The sequence below is a fragment of the Drosophila santomea genome, chromosome 2L, assembly GCF_016746245.2.
Source record: "Drosophila santomea strain STO CAGO 1482 chromosome 2L, Prin_Dsan_1.1, whole genome shotgun sequence".
NCBI classification, from domain to species: Eukaryota; Metazoa; Arthropoda; class Insecta; order Diptera; family Drosophilidae; genus Drosophila; species Drosophila santomea.
Genome location: NC_053016.2, coordinates 8,954,919 through 8,970,094, shown reverse-complemented (window position 1 = coordinate 8,970,094; position 15,176 = coordinate 8,954,919). Strand labels below are relative to the sequence as shown.

At 45.9% G+C, this 15,176-nt stretch overlaps 9 protein-coding genes across 11 annotated transcripts; 5 read left to right on the top strand and 4 right to left on the bottom strand.

Moving 5' to 3' along the window:
- Positions 1–87: 87 nt before the first annotated feature.
- LOC120445740 (tripartite motif-containing protein 45) lies at positions 88–3,705 on the top strand. Its single transcript, XM_039626317.1, has 5 exons — positions 88–1,418; positions 1,494–1,742; positions 1,805–2,363; positions 2,417–2,565; positions 2,627–3,705. Exons 1-5 carry the CDS (start codon positions 231–233, stop codon positions 3,242–3,244), a joined length of 2,763 nt encoding a protein of 920 aa, XP_039482251.1. The 5' UTR covers positions 88–230; the 3' UTR covers positions 3,245–3,705.
- Positions 3,521–5,225, bottom strand: LOC120445748 (heterochromatin protein 1). The gene is made up of 5 exons (XM_039626330.2): positions 5,071–5,225; positions 4,836–4,964; positions 4,657–4,773; positions 4,474–4,594; positions 3,521–4,023 (listed from the first exon to the last, which is right to left on the bottom strand). Exons 2-5 carry the CDS (start codon positions 4,944–4,946, stop codon positions 3,755–3,757), a joined length of 618 nt encoding a protein of 205 aa, XP_039482264.1. The 5' UTR covers positions 4,947–4,964; positions 5,071–5,225; the 3' UTR covers positions 3,521–3,754.
- A 197-nt stretch (positions 5,226–5,422) lies between these two features.
- Positions 5,423–6,045, top strand: LOC120445774 (RNA polymerase II transcriptional coactivator). The gene is made up of 2 exons (XM_039626377.1): positions 5,423–5,582; positions 5,639–6,045. Exons 1-2 carry the CDS (start codon positions 5,526–5,528, stop codon positions 5,912–5,914), a joined length of 333 nt encoding a protein of 110 aa, XP_039482311.1. The 5' UTR covers positions 5,423–5,525; the 3' UTR covers positions 5,915–6,045.
- A 138-nt stretch (positions 6,046–6,183) lies between these two features.
- Positions 6,184–7,133, bottom strand: LOC120445757 (transmembrane protein 222). Of its 2 annotated transcripts, none has more exons than XM_039626343.1 (2): positions 6,979–7,096; positions 6,184–6,928 (listed from the first exon to the last, which is right to left on the bottom strand). In XM_039626343.1, exon 2 carries the CDS (start codon positions 6,919–6,921, stop codon positions 6,331–6,333), a length of 591 nt encoding a protein of 196 aa, XP_039482277.1. In that variant the 5' UTR covers positions 6,922–6,928; positions 6,979–7,096; the 3' UTR covers positions 6,184–6,330. The 2 variants fall into 2 exon arrangements, with proteins under 2 accessions (XP_039482277.1, XP_039482288.1); XM_039626354.2 differs by having other exon boundaries at positions 6,185–6,904; positions 6,979–7,133.
- Positions 7,134–7,203: 70 nt separating this feature from the next.
- LOC120445782 (cytidine deaminase) lies at positions 7,204–8,364 on the top strand. Its single transcript, XM_039626389.2, has 3 exons — positions 7,204–7,494; positions 7,549–7,741; positions 8,014–8,364. Exons 1-3 carry the CDS (start codon positions 7,431–7,433, stop codon positions 8,231–8,233), a joined length of 477 nt encoding a protein of 158 aa, XP_039482323.1. The 5' UTR covers positions 7,204–7,430; the 3' UTR covers positions 8,234–8,364.
- A 145-nt stretch (positions 8,365–8,509) lies between these two features.
- LOC120445766 (cytidine deaminase) lies at positions 8,510–9,483 on the top strand. The gene is made up of 2 exons (XM_039626366.2): positions 8,510–8,714; positions 8,897–9,483. The coding sequence occupies exons 1-2, from the start codon at positions 8,645–8,647 to the stop codon at positions 9,337–9,339; spliced, it is 513 nt and encodes a 170-aa protein (XP_039482300.1). The 5' UTR covers positions 8,510–8,644; the 3' UTR covers positions 9,340–9,483.
- Positions 9,484–10,013: 530 nt separating this feature from the next.
- On the top strand, positions 10,014–11,019 carry LOC120455752 (cytidine deaminase). Its single transcript, XM_039642186.1, has 2 exons — positions 10,014–10,466; positions 10,525–11,019. The coding sequence occupies exons 1-2, from the start codon at positions 10,109–10,111 to the stop codon at positions 10,959–10,961; spliced, it is 795 nt and encodes a 264-aa protein (XP_039498120.1). The 5' UTR covers positions 10,014–10,108; the 3' UTR covers positions 10,962–11,019.
- Positions 11,001–12,208, bottom strand: LOC120455745. The gene is made up of 2 exons (XM_039642171.2): positions 11,845–12,208; positions 11,001–11,779 (listed from the first exon to the last, which is right to left on the bottom strand). Exons 1-2 carry the CDS (start codon positions 12,055–12,057, stop codon positions 11,129–11,131), a joined length of 864 nt encoding a protein of 287 aa, XP_039498105.1. The 5' UTR covers positions 12,058–12,208; the 3' UTR covers positions 11,001–11,128.
- Positions 12,209–12,226: 18 nt separating this feature from the next.
- LOC120455733 (sorting nexin-32) lies at positions 12,227–14,904 on the bottom strand. Of its 2 annotated transcripts, XM_039642150.1 has the most exons (8): positions 14,787–14,904; positions 14,212–14,601; positions 14,037–14,158; positions 13,525–13,969; positions 13,279–13,461; positions 13,004–13,021; positions 12,723–12,832; positions 12,227–12,658 (listed from the first exon to the last, which is right to left on the bottom strand). In XM_039642150.1, the coding sequence occupies exons 1-8, from the start codon at positions 14,790–14,792 to the stop codon at positions 12,565–12,567; spliced, it is 1,368 nt and encodes a 455-aa protein (XP_039498084.1). In that variant the 5' UTR covers positions 14,793–14,904; the 3' UTR covers positions 12,227–12,564. The 2 variants fall into 2 exon arrangements, with proteins under 2 accessions (XP_039498084.1, XP_039498093.1); XM_039642159.1 differs by lacking the exon at positions 13,004–13,021.
- Between the last annotated feature and the right edge of the window lie 272 nt (positions 14,905–15,176).

Below are 15,176 nucleotides of genomic sequence, written 5' to 3'. Positions count from 1 at the left end.
GGAATGAGCAACCACAACAGATAATTGCACAATTGTCAGTGTCAGACTTTTGCCACCTCTCCACTCGCACTGCGCCGTGTGTTTCCAATGAGGAATGTAATTGGATTAGGCAGCAACCAAGTCCGAGACCCAGTCTCAGTTTCAGTCCCAATTGCAACGGGAACACTCGGTAGTGCACCAGATTGCCACGAATGCGTTGTCCGAGCTGCAGGATTGCATAATCTGGAAGCATGAGCAGGGAAAATCGCTCGAAAATCGCATTCAAGCGAAAAACGAGCATCGGGAACAAGGGTGGCCAGTTAATGGACTACGAACGCATCCGCGGGGAGTTGGAAGCGGTGGTCCCAAGCCCACCTCCTCCTCCAGTTGTGCCACCTAGTGCATCCCTAGGAAAACTTAAGATTAAGTTGAGTTCTGCCAAGATTTCACTACGAAAGAACTCGCAGACTCCGCAGAATAATCTGCAGACAGCTCCCTTACCAGACGCAGTGCGTCGCAAATCAGCACCACAGCTTTTTACCTTCAGCATTGCCCCAAAGAGCGAAGCGAATTCGAAAATACAACTACCCTCAGTGCCAAAGCTACCGGGTTTAGCACCAAAGAGCTCCATCCGACGGTCGAGGACGTTGGGTTTGTCGAATGGTGCCCAAGCAGGGACATCAGGAACAGGGTTGTCCAGTGTGGAATTCGGAGTGCAGGATAGGGACAGTGGCAGTGAGCCCACTAGCAGCTTGGCTGGAGGCGGTAGCTCTACTTCCCCGGAATCCCTACTCGATAACATACTCAGCGGGGCCTCGTCCGTTTCCGTACAAAGTAGTAGCAGCAGCCAGGCCAGCAATGCTACGGTGGCACACCCCATAAAAGCAAAGGAGCAACTGCATCCCAAAAGGCTACTCAGCCTGAAGGCTTCTCCGGAGTTGAGAGTGTCTCCTCCAACTCCAGACACTGCTCAACCACAGGTGCAGATGCTACCTCAACTTTTGCTTGCAATGTCTCCAAGACCAGAGGTCTTCGATGCACCATCACCACTGACCAGGAGTCCCACCCGATCTCCCGCAATCTCACCCCCTGTTTCACCATCACCCAGCATTACTCTAAGACCCAGTACTCCTCCCGAAAACCCTATAATCTTCACGGATGATTTGAAGTGTGGCATCTGCCTAGATGTTTACACTGATCCCAGGACACTGCACTGCTTGCATTCCTTTTGTCTCCAATGTCTGGTCAGCGAGAACTTCAAGGACGAATCCATGTGGGATCAGGATCAAGCCCGCAGCGAGGAGCCCTCGAACTATAGTTTAAGATCGGAGATGGGTGGATCTAGTGCGGAGCTTACTGCGACAGTATCACCCGCCAGGCAGCGAGGAGCCAGTTTTACTTTGAGAAGGAAGAAGTCCATGGATCGCCTGGTGATCAGGGTAAGAATGCAAGAAACGTACGATATGTCTTAAAAAAGAGATTATATCCTGTGCTTCGCTACTTCATTCTAATAGTCAAAAAGTGAAGGAAAGCGATCGACGAGTTCCATCGGCACCCGATTCACCGGAAGCTTTGCGAGCGAGGTATCCACCCGCTGCATCCGCTGCCATACCTGCACCTATCCCACGGATCTCCCGATTGGAGGAGTTCGTCAGCTGCCACAGAACTATTTGCTGGTGAGACGCATAGAGGCCTTGCGACTACAGGCTGGGGAGGATGTGATCTCCAGGGTTTGGTGTTCCCTTTGCACAGAGGAGATCAGCGTAAGAGGGATGCAGTCATTAAGTGATTTGAATGCAGTCTAAAGGTCCTTAATCTCTTCCAGGCCACTTACCACTGCATTAGCTGTACTTTAAACCTGTGCACCTTGTGCAAGGAGGCACACGAGAGGCAAAGGAGTACCGCAAGCCACCGGATGAGAAGCATCCTGGAGCTCAGACGCGCCAGAAAGCAAAAGCAACAGCAGATGGGATTGGGAGACAGTAGCAAACTAGTGCTACGATGTGGAATCCATACCAACTTCGAACTGAAGGCATTCTGCAGCCAATGCCGGCAACTGGCCTGCACCGACTGTTTGGTGCTCCTCCACAAAGGTCATCGACATGAGACCATATCCCGGGCAATTGGACATCAAGGAAAACTGCTCAAAGAAGCTACGGATCAAACGCGTCCCCTCTGTCAATATGCGGAGCACTCCATCGAAAGGTTGAATACCATAGCGCGCGGAATCAACGACAGGTGTGATGACATCCAGAGTCAAGTGGAGCGGTATATGCAGCAGTACATGGAGGCCCTGGCAGTCCATCGCAAGACTTTGCTCCAGCAAATCAGCAGAGCCAGGGAGTCCAAAGTGGAGGTGGTTCTCAAGCAGCAACTTGATTTGGGTATGACATTTTTCATTTGATTAAAGCTCTAGGTATCTAACGTCGTCCTCTAGAGAAACGCACTCAGCAGGCCATGGATGCGGTAAGGTTCAGCCAAGAACTGTCCGAGATTGGTGCCGATGTGGAGATTCTAAGTTATGTGAGTATACTTCTAAGGCGTTTGGAGTACTGTCAGCAATTTAAACCACCCGTGGATCCAAAGGTAGGTTACCCATTTGTTGGTTTAAAGCATTTAGTTTTAGAATGTACATCGCATTTTCCAGATATCCGACTCGCTTCACTTCCTCCCAAAAATCCGCGCTCCGTCGACGAGGGACCAGCGGGATATCCCTCTCTATGGCATCATCACCATGCAGGTGGTGGAGCCTGGCTTATGCACCTTGGAATGGGAGGGATTTTCGCAGCTGCGCCTCCACAAAAAAGCAGATCTTCTGCTGCACTCTAGAGATGCGGATGGGGTTTCCCTCTGCCACGGTGGCCTGGAGATCAATTGCATGCTCAAGTACAAGGACTCGAGCTCCAAGTTCCTACCCGTGGAGGTGTCGGACAATCGGGATGGCACCTACAACATCTCCTTTACCCCGGATGCCCAGGGCACATTGGTTCTTACAATCACCATTAACGACAGGCCCATCAAGGGAGGTCCTTTCACCTTCCAGGCGCGTCAGGTTCGGCCGCATACGGGCATCTACCACTGCTGCTCTTTCTGTTCCGGAAAGGGCAACCGGAACGTCATGTGCTCGTGTGAGGGTCGCATGCCTGGATATAGTGGCTGTGGTCATGGACATGCTGGACATCCAGGGAGGCGACACTGGTCCTGCTGCGGTAATGTCCTAGAGAACTCGGAATGCAATGTGGCCAACAAACTGTTAAATAATTGATTAATAATATATCCGGCTTAAAAACGAACTAATAAACATATAGTCAGGATTCTTGTGAAATTTCATACACACGCACAGATAGAAAACAAAGATTCTTCAAGGGGCTGTAAACGCTTTCTTCTACCTGCATACAATGTGGACGGAACAAAAAACAACAATCCCAGATTGCTATGGTCAGAAAATCCCGCCCTTACATTTGTTTCGCGTATGGTCTGCATACCATATGGTCAGCATATTCGCATCATATCCTGATCGTCGACCAAAAATGCGGGAATATAAGTTACTTATAGAGGCTCCGGCAGAACAAAGGTTTTGTTTATTCATTGAAAATGGTTGTGATAAATACAAACACTGACGCTGGACAGCATAATAAATTTAGTCCGATGCTTCAAGAGTTGTGGGGGGTTTTGTAAGCGCCTGCAAGGGGCTATAATTCTAAGTGGGGTTTTTTTCGTTAAATGTAAAAGCGTTCTTATTCGCTCGTTCGATGATGCAACTGTACCGCAATGTTTAATCCTCATTATCCGAGTACCAGGATAGGCGTTCCTCGTAGAAGTGGATTACCATCTGCGGGATTTTTTGATTGGCCACAGAGGACGGCACCATTTCTGCCTGGTCCACGCCTTTGAACTGGATGAGGAATGTCAGGCGGCCATTATTGTCGGAGGCACCCAGGATCTTCTCGGCCTCCAGGCCGCGATCGAATCCGGTAGATCCTGAAACGGGAATGGTGTCCTGCTCTGCTTCTGTGGTACGTTTTGATTTGTTGCCAGCGGGCGCTAAATAAATAAAACAAAATAAATAAAAATAATAAATACAGTGCGCTATTATAAATTATGAAAACTAGCTTATAAATCAACATTATTAAACTTTACATTGAGTACACTAAGAATTGAAATCTTTGAATCTTAATTGCAAGAGTAAGACCATATTTTTCTTGCGTACGCTATTCTTGTGGAGGACAACATTTGTGTTGTTGTTTTAGTTGTTGTTGATAAGACGTCAAGAGAGGCTTGCGATATGAATTTTAACTGTGACTACAGCTTTGTTGAAAGGGGCAACTAAATGCCAACGAATACTGTAGGAACTGTTTACTTTTATTCACTGTAAGGTACTAATTTGCGCGGCAAAATGAAAACTTGGTGTACAGAAAATATTTGTAGGTACACTCTATTCTCTAGCTCACTTTGCAAACTTTCTAGTTTTTCAGGATGGGTTTGGTTGCCTACCTGTTGGTTCTTCGGACTTTCGCTTGCTTGCTGTGGACGCCGAAGTGCTGGCGCGTCCCGGGGTTTCCTTGGCCTTGGTGCTGCTGCTGGGACGATCCTTTTTGGAGGCTGCTGACTTTTCCTACAGATCGAGATGAGATGTAATGCACAACTGTACTTGGCACCGTACTGTACTGCACTCACCTCGTCCTTGCGGCTCGCCTCGTACTGCTGGATAAGGTCCTGGCAGTCGAGATTGTTCTCCGGCTCCCAGGTGTTCTCAGTTTCCGGGTAGCCCTTCCATTTGAGATAGTACTCCACCTGCGGGTGGAAATTGCCGTTTAGGACCAAAAATAGTGGGATGTCTGGTTTGGATATCACACCTTTCCCTTGCGCACACGCCTGTCGATGATCTTCTCCACGGCGTACTCCTCCTCCTCCTCACCGTCAGAACCTTTTACCGAGCTCTCAGGGTTGTCGATTTTCTTGCCCATTTTGTTTTTATTAAATTACTTTACACGATGAAAAAAAAAGAAAAGAATTTGCACATTTACACACACACGCACATACAAGTACTTCTTTTACTCGTTGTGTTTACAAGGTGTTTTCGTGACCTACCTAGATTAAATAAGATCTACACTTTATGAACCTAATTAAATTGGTTTTTCTAAGCCTGTGTGTTGGCGCCAGGAGACTTTTTTATAAAATGAAAAGTCTGCAAAAAAAATGCGCGTTCTAAAGTGACGCCGGCCGAGCAGTGTGCGAAAGTACGCGTGTGCTGCTAACACAACGTTATAATTTATCGATAGATTGGCACATCCTACAAATTTTATTTTAAATTTAGAAAAACATTGGGGGCCATAAAAATAGCTTAGCAACATTACTATACTATTAATATGATGCCCAATTAAATAACTTTTTTTTTAATGGATAATATTCGATGTATCGATAAGGAATTGTTTCTTCCTCAGCTATTTCGACGAGTTTTGCAACACTGCATAACTAGCGCGAATATTTCCGCATTATTGCCAATTTGCGTTTTGTTTCTTGTGTTTTACGGAAATAACATAAAGATGCCCAAAACAAAGAAGCAGGATTCCGGCTCAGACAGCGATAGCGGCCCAGATGATGTAAGTTAACTACAAATACTACAATACTGGGTATAACTAGTAAAAACCTCTTTCAGCGAAACAAGCCGGCAAGCAAGAAGGCTAAGGAATCGGCAGCTCCAAAGTCGGCTCGCCGAGATTCGGGCGGAGATAACGCCACCACTTGGACCCTGGAAGGGCTTCGCCAGGTGCGAATCAATGAGTTCCGCGGCCGCAAAATGGTGGACATTCGAGAGTTCTACGAAAAGGGCGGCGAAACTCTGCCCGGCAAGAAGGGCATCTCCCTATCTGTAAAGCAGTGGAAGAAACTGCTCGAAGTGGCTGAAGAAGTCACCCGTGCCGTCGAGAATTAATTGAAGTTCATCCACATGCCAAACTAAGTCGTAGCGATATCCATATGTAGTTACTATAGACCACAATCTGAAGCATTTAACTGGGACGTATCCAGTAAATAAACGTTATCTTAGGCACTAGTAATTAAAAATCTGTATTTTCACAGGTGTTGAGCCATTAATGAATGATTACATTAATTGGCTAATAGGCATTTTTCTTATCTACAATGGTGGGACTACGAATAGTATATATATACATGAATGAATCCTTTATTGGACAAAATACGTACATAGATAAGCTGTTCCAGCTGAATTATCTTAATTGCTTCCGTGAATTAATATTTATAAAATTTGATAAAACTTAGTTGCACTTCAGTGTTATTTTTGATATAATATATTTAACTACACCATTTAACTATAAGTAGACATACTAGATATTAGAAATAGATGCCCAAAATAATGCAGATGGACAGGAGAATGGCAAACGGCAGCCAAGTCTTGATAAAGCCCCCTATTCCAACGTAGCGTCCGCAGACAAACAGCCACATGCTAAGGATAATCATGTTCCATCCGGTGCTGTTGTTGTAGCGCATGTTGATAAGTGCCGTGGCCACATGCGAGTGGCAGTTATCGCAGAAGATGTTGTGAATGCGGGTGCCATAGAGCACGGATGCTTTGGAGACCGCCTCGTCCCAGGCGTAACTGCCGCCCTCCACGTACTTGGGGTGTAACCTCAAGTATCGCGTGGGTCGTCCAAACGCCATGTTGTCCTCCGATACGAAGTAGGCGCCCGCAAAGTCACGAATCACCCCGGACGAAGTGCAAATGCCCATATGTCCGATCATGGGCAACAGCCAGGTGAGCACCGGAATGGGCGTCCAAACGATGCAGTAGGGGAAGCGCTGGTCCTTTTCGCTGATAGGCGGCAGTCTGTCTGGCACGCCATCGCCGGCTCCTCCTCCGGAACCGCCCATCGAGATCTGAACGTCCTCCGACTGTTGCCGCTGTGGTCTTGGGTTTGTCGACATTATTACACTGTATTAGGTTGATATTTGTGCGGGGAAACCACAAGAACAGTCACTCACGGTTTTTCCGCTCGTAATGCTCACAACACCAGGCGCTAACAATTCCGATTGGGCTTTAATTGTACGATAAGGAGAACATAAAGCAGACGCAGTTCACTCACATCTACCTGGGTATTTATTTACATGGAGAGTGACAGTGTTGGAAAACATTGTTGTATGGCAGGGGCGTCTGAATAGGGGATCCATCCCCCGTAAATATTTAGTAGCACGAAATTTTCAACCTCAAAAACTGAACAAATTCGTACTTTATTTGTGCATTTATTTAGTAATGGGAATAGGATTTAACATTTGAAATACAGCAGTGTCGAAACCCCTTAAACTGTACCCTTGGTTACGCCCTTGCAGCGAACAGCTGTTGCAGCATTTGGCATTGCGGTGGAAGTGAGAACTGGTGCTGTTTACTGGCTGCGCTGCTACTTCTATTGCGAAATATTCATTAACAATCGTTGGCCATGACACAGGTGTTTATCAATGGTGCCAGAGACGATCTCAATGTACGGGAGTTCCAGAGCCTGGGTACGAAGTCGTGTAACACTGTCATGCCATTCTAATTAGTGGTCCTTTCCGCAGATCTTTCGATTCAGGAGCTCATCCTGGCGGCCACGGAAGCCAGGAAACAGGCTTATTGTCCGTACAGTAACTTTGCCGTAGGCGCTGCCCTTAGGACCAGCGATGGAACCATATATTCCGGTTGCAACATTGAAAACGGGGCGTATGCCACATGCATTTGTGCGGAGCGCACTGCAGCCGTCAAGGCCATCAGGTCAGTGGGTCAATATTCTCGGGGTCACATACGCATGGCTTGAGATCTGTATATATTTGAATACTGAATGTTAAGCGTTAGTCACAATAATAATATTGAGATAACCCTTGACAGCAGTATTGCAAATAAAAATGCTAATCTGTAATGTTTTGTTGTGCACAAGTTTCGTAGTAGGAAACGTAAGCATAAGCCAGTTTTTATAACTACCTTCTGTAAAGCCTTTCGTATCTAAGCCTTTGGAAATAATAAACTAAAATATCCCCTTTTTTTAGTGAAGGCAAACGCGACTTTGTGGCTTGTGCAGTGGTGGCCCAGCAGGATAATGGATTCACCACGCCCTGTGGCGTCTGCCGGCAGTTCCTCTCGGAGTTCGTCAACGGCAAGGACATCCCCCTGTACGCCGCCAAGCCGACCAATCTTCCATTAAGGGTGCTCTGCACCAGCGTTCTTCAACTGCTGCCCAACGGCTTCAGCTTCACGAACGGAAAATAGGAAAGAAGAGCCCAGCTCAGCCGGACAGGGTGCAATCTATGTGCAATAGTTTATGTGACTTCCAGTTTGTAATGTTCTGTAAACCCACCCCTCGTTATTTGTTGATTGAATAGCTTATACAAGACAAGGCATCTGTTTGTGTTTTTCACTGCTCTCCGCGATCATTGCTTATCAGGCTAATACCTAGTTCTCTCTCACGCTCCGAGTTGGCCAAATGTTTATTTCGGTCACCACCACACGACGGAGAGTGCTATCAGCATAGCCAACTTCGCGCGCCGCCGTCACCACAAACCGTCCATTTGCTAGCGGACGTTCAAAGGAGAAACACCGAGCCACGCACTCACCTTGCTAAAAATAAATCAAAAATTAAGAAAAGGGGCGTTCCTCCATTGACCAAAGAATTTAACTATAATGACACATCTGACCAAAAATTTCGCACGTCCGGAAAAGAATGAGGAGGTTGTGACCTTCGGCAGTCTGGGTAAGATTACTGTTCGAGATTGATCATAAAACCATCCTTAAATACCTTCAAACTCGTCAATATTGACACAATGTGTTTTTTATAACATTAAAAAAAATTATGTTATAAATTATACCACATTTACTTATTGACAAGATCTAAGTCTAATTCTTGTGCATGGCGTCTATTGTTTCGTCTTCCAGATCCGTCGGTTCAAGAACTTCTGACAGCTGCTTTCCAAGTGCGTCAGCGGGCATACGTTCCATATAGTGGCTTCAAAGTGGGTGCAGCTTTTAGGGCCAAGGACGGTGGACAGATCTTCAGTGGCTGTAATGTGGAAAACGCTGCCTTTACGCCGTGCTCTTGCGCTGAGAGAACGGCCATTGCCAAAGCTGTAAGCGAGGGAGCCACCGAATTTTCCGCAGGGGCCGTTTTGGCCTACGAACCTGATGTGTTCACCACTCCTTGCGGCGTTTGTCGCCAGTTTATACGCGAGTTTGCCAACGAGGATATACCCATCTACGTGGCCCAAGCTTTCGATGCGAGGATTTCTGAAAAGAAGGATGTTTTGCAGAGCGAGGATCCCGTCCTGTGCACCTCAATCTTTAATCTGTTGCCGAGCAGTTTTCACACCTATCGAAAGTAATCCCCACTGCAGGCCAGAATTGAAAAGAGACAGAAGGGAGCTAGTTCAAGGTTGTTCCTCTACCCCTTTCGCCTCGGGTATATAGTCTAATCAATATAATTTTAATCTTATCACTTGCAATAAAGAAAATTACACTACTTAACATCGTTTAAGCATTTTCGATCAATAAAAAGGAGAGGGGAAATATTAAAACAGTGAAACATTCTAGAAAAGGCTGATAAGCCGCTTTTGATTAAATCCATGTTCTGTACATGTACATGCTGACGTAATGAATTTGTGCAATATTGATTGCAGTATACTTAGGGAATTCCCCGATTTGTGATAGAGTGTATATAAACTCTGCATTCGTTTGATTCGGAAAAAGCAATTTATTGAGGTATCAAATTTCGCAGTTATACAGTTGGGAAAACAAAAAAGATCGTTGTAGTCGTGGTTTTCTGGTGGCAAGATCAACCTCGCGAATAAGCCGCGTTCAAAACGCGCCCAAACCGCGTCTCAATCGCGCGAGTTATTGAGATGTAAAAATGTCTAAAGTAAAGATTATGATAATAAGCAATTGGTTTGGTTTTAATGTCTAATAACCATAAACTGAAATTAAGTTAAAAAAAATCCAGATGGCGCAGAATAATATATGTAGTACTTATAAAGGAAAAAAAAAATATTTTTTTTTCAAGGAGGTGACATTAGTGTTTTACATTTGCCAACAGACTTAGTATTTGTATCTGGCTTTCAAAAATTGCTTTCGTTTTAAAAATTTGAAGTTAACAAAATGTCCGAAAAGCGGAAGCTCCTCCAGCGGTACATGCGCAACCTGAACAACCTGCAGGATGAGCTCAAGCGGAAAGAGCTGGAGAACAAGATGAGGGAGCTGGAAATGTTGCAGGTTAAGCTAGCTCGTCGCCAGGAGCAGTCTGGCACCGAATGCGCTGGCGGCAAGATCAAGGAATTGCGCCAGAAAAAGCTCCGAAAGGTACTGGGAAAATATATGATGACCTTGGAGGGATTCCTTTGCGAGCTGGCCCGCAGGGAGGCGCGTCTAAATGGCGACAAGGGTCGCGCTAGTGAATCCGAGAACCTGCCACATCCGCAGATGTTGGAGGAGTACACAGTAGCGTTCTGTGCTGTCGGTAAGCGTTGGCTATAATGGTGAATCCTCAGCGTTGTTAATCAAACCGTAACCTTCAGGTGAGGATGGTCGAGAGCTGTTAGAGGCCGCTCTTTCTGCCCGTCGGTGTGCCTATGCACCATACAGCAAATTCAAAGTAGGAGCAGCATTCCGTGCAAAGTGCGGCAGGATCTACACGGGCTGCAATATCGAGAACGTGGCCTTCACTCCAGGTAATTGTGCGGAGCGTTGTGCCCTGGCCAAGGGAATAAGCGAGGGCGAGAAGAAGTACACGGCGGGTGCTGTGGTGGCCTATCACCCAGATGGCTTTACCACACCCTGTGGTGTCTGCCGGCAGTTCATACTGGAGTTCGTCCAACGAGACATTCCTATCTATATTGCCAAGGCTCCGCCGCCGGAGCAGGAGGATTGCATTCCCTCGATTCAGGACGAGGATGAAGTACTGGTCACGTCCGCATACCATCTGCTTCCTTACAGCTTTAACTCATTTGAATGAAATCAAATTTTCTTGTAATCATAATAAAAGGTTTTTGCATATTTATGTACCATTGTAATTTGGTTAAAAGCCATATTCTGATTTTATTTAATGCAATAATAATCAATAAATATTGCGGCCAACAAAATTTAGTTGAAAACCAAGTCAGAACGATGTGTAGAGAACTCCTAAACGTACTTGATAACTGGTTCCCCCGAGCCGTAGATGCCGTACTCGCTTTTCTCGGCAAACGGAGTAACTTCCTCGTGCACCAGTACGGGCTTAACATCAGGATCAAATTCAACCTTTCGGAACTGTGGATCTGTGAAATTAGCGCGCACCTCGGTGACCATTCCCGTGTGCGGCACTCGTTTGGTGAGGTTTTGAAACTCACAACGTCGCTTTGGACACTTATGCGTGTTACCCTCGTCGCACATTGTAGGATCCTCTTCGCGTGATACTTTTTGGATGATCGGCATCTTCTCCGACCAATTCCAGTATGTAATATTGTCGTGGGCAGCTACTCCGCCACTTAAGTCCTCGGGACACCGTCGCACATAGGAAAGATTGTATGTGGTGGCGGAGGGGTCCAGGTACTTGCTAAACGACGCCTGCGAACGGTCGATGATTAACTTGGTAGCTGCCACCGGAGTGGGCATTGTTACGGGCAATATTTCCTGTTCCTCCGGCAGCTCCTTAAGCATAAAGGAGTCATGACTGACACTAGAAATGGGCTTCATCTTGCGCTTTACAAAGCGGAGTGAGCCCTCCTCGAATGGTTTCATGTACTGCGTTTTCATGTTAAGCGAGGGATTCCTAAGTGCATTTGGATCAGCATACTAGAAAATTAAGTATGAGTTTAAGTAGAGTTCGGTGCAACAAAGGAGAATATTAATCTACTCACCTTCCACACATAATTGGCCATACACTCAGAAGTCGGCTTCTCAGACAGCAGCGGATCATTCACATATATACCCTTATCCGCGAACTTGGCGTTCAGCTTGTTACCCATCCTCAAGTCAGTAATGTGACGATGCCCTCGATAGTACGACGTCCTCCAATCGGGATCTGTAGCGCTGGCAGGGCGCTTGTAATCGAAGACGCCAAATTCATCCATGGCGTATGTACTTTTTAAATATATCTAACTCGAAAAACAAACACAATTTTCAGCGACTATAAGAAGGTGCTCTCCTTGGGACGCTAAATTTCGAAACCCCTGTTGTTGCCCGGCTACCGAATCGACTTTAAACAATGCTAGTATACTGACGGCACACAAACAGCCAGCCTTCTGTACAATATTTCTCGTTTATATTCTGCTTCAAATGCAAGTGTTTACAATATAGTTGTAGTTTATGCTTTAGAGAGGAATGCTTGTTTGACAAATATAAAAGCGCTCTGTTCACAAAACAAATGAATATTCGTTAATATAATACGTGGGCTAAGATAATAATGTTGCACTCGATCTGGCCTGTGCAATAATAAACTGTTTGCTTAGCAATTAAACAATTGATTTACTTCGTCTCCCGGGGGCTGTGTAATCGATGAGGCGTGCGTTTCAATGGGATGTGTAAACAATGTGCGGGTGACTCATCTTCTATTCCTTGTCCACTTCCGGCTCCCCGTCTCAGGCAATCTCTTTGAGCGCTAGCAGCGATTGGCGCATATATTCATACTGGGTCTTGGCATGCTTGATCTCCAGTTCTGACAGTTCGACGAGGCTGTGTTTAGAAAGCGATAGTAAAATGCAGAGCATAAGAAAAAGTTTAGCAGCTACTAGCTTACCTCTTCTTGAAAGCAGCTACCCGTCGGTTGCGGAAACCGATCAGCTCCTCCTTTCCACATGCAGACATAGATTCGAACTTTTCACAGGCCTCCGCCTGGGCAGTCTCAGCCTAATTGGAGGGTAAACGAAAACGATTATATACAGTGAACACAACAAGTGGGCAACAGCGAGGGCATGCTAAAGTGAATACAGGTAGAGCAACGGTGGAGAGCATGCAGCAGTTACGTGGGGTGGCGACACATCTACTAAACCGACGGTTAAAACGTTAAATGCCAAATACCTCTTGCACCTCCAACGGCTGCAGAAACAGAACCACAAACACGCACAAAAAGTGAAGAGGAAGGGACAGGCAGATCAGAGAGCAGAGTTGTGGGTTTGCGGGGTTGTGTACGGTAGAAATAAAATACAAGAACGCAAATAATTTGTTATTTGTAATTAGTGAAGCGTGAAAATTTACTGCCCCGCTGGAAACATTTTATAGGGAAAACAATTGCTCTTTAAACGATCTGAAACATAGTTCTGGAAAAACTCATTTTGATCATCCCTTAATCTTACCGCATGAACATCTTTGTTTTTCGAGCGAGCCTTCTCCAGGTTTCTATTGGCCGTCTCATAAGCGGCCAAACACCGCAGTCGTCGGATTAGTAGAGCTTTGGCGGCGTCACTATCTCGCTGATAGTAGCGCAAAGTGTCGCCCAGCTTCAGATCTTGATCGCTGGCCACTCGGGTCTCCAGATTCTTTAAAGTAATTAGAAAACTATGTATTAAATATAAGTGCGGCAAGAACTAAGGCAAGCCCACCTTGATCCTTTCGAATATCTCCGCTGTCTTGGCCACAAACGTCTCCATATTGCCCTTTTCCGTAGTCGAGAGTTGCGTCAACGCATTTGAAATCTTCTGATGCGAATCGCCGACATCCTTGTGGCGTTGCGTCATTTTCTCCGTCCTGAGTGCGGCCTCGCGCAAGTGGCCATGGTACTCGGTGAGGAACTGCAGTTCGTTCTCAAAGAAGTCATTCACATCCCGAACAGTGGCGCTCAACAAGATCTCGTCTGTGGTCTTGCCCAAGGACTTGACAAAGCCTCCAAAGATGGCCATCTTCTTGCGTGGCTTAGCGCACAGATCCTGGTCGTATTCGAGGAAAACCTTCAGGTGTTGATCAACGCGAAAGACGGGATGACTAGCAAGGCGGCGCAGGAACACCTCGTGCATGGCCACCGTCTTTTTGAAGGTGGCCAGGTACTCACTAGCAAGTAAAAATTTACATACGTATAAAATATAAATATATTAATAATTATATAATTAACACATACGCCTCCAGCTCTGACTTCATCTTTTTGAACTCCTCTTTGGTCATGTTGCCCTCGCCTTCGCCAAGGCGCTGTAGCTTCTCCCGGGAGGCATCAAAATCCGGTCGAGGTGGACAGGGCGGAATCTAAGAAAGAATGATAAGTAAGCAGTGTGGACACGTTTTCACCAAAAACTCACAATGTAGCCAGCATAGTCGTCATTCTCCTCAATTCGGTCGTGCAGCCAGACGAATTCTTCGTGCTGGCGCACTACGTTATTGTCCTTTTTCGAGAATCCCGGTAGTGTAGTGCGGGTGTGCACGGTGAATTTCACCTTCTCCTTTTCACTGAGAGCATCGGAGATCTCGACGTGGAGGGCGTTTTCGCCTAGAACTGCCGGCGTGGCCGGGGCTGAAGAGGAGCTATCCGGCGATGTGGCGGATCCGCTGCCATTTGTGGCTCCACTTGATGCGGGTGCACCGCCTGTTGCTGGTGGATTGGCAAGTGGATTCGTGGGCGAGGCGATTTCCATTGTGGCTCCATTGTTGGTGGAGGGACTGTTTAGCAGATTTGAGTCATCCGTGCCGTCCTAGGGGGCAAAATAATCATTAGCCGTGTACACTCTAATTACGCCCATTTTTAATGATAAGACTTTCTTTGTGTGTGGACGAGGCGTCATTTTACAAGCCACGAAAATCAAGTACTACTGAGCACTTTAGTTGTTTGAATAATTCCAATATAGAATGTTTTATTCGCCTTTCCGTTTCTACTTACCATCATCTTGCGGCCGAGTAAATAACAAGTGATTGGGCTAAAAACAAGTTTTTATTACAAATTACAGAGAGCGAATTTCAACTAGTGGTGGCAACAGGCGGAGTACCAAATAATCGATAGCGTGCAGCTCAGAAATCGGTATCGAAAACGCCTGCTATCGAATTTAAAATGTGAAAACGAATCAAATGGTTCACAACTGCAACGGAAATGAATGGATATATGTATACCACAAAATAAAGGCTTGCTATTATTAATATATTATTAATAAAGTTATTAAATGTGACAGAATTTATGGTTTTCAGAATCTGTGATCGGCACATATAATAATCATCTGTAAACCGAGATTTTCTTTGATTAATTTATCAAAAATATTACCAACTTTTAAAACCA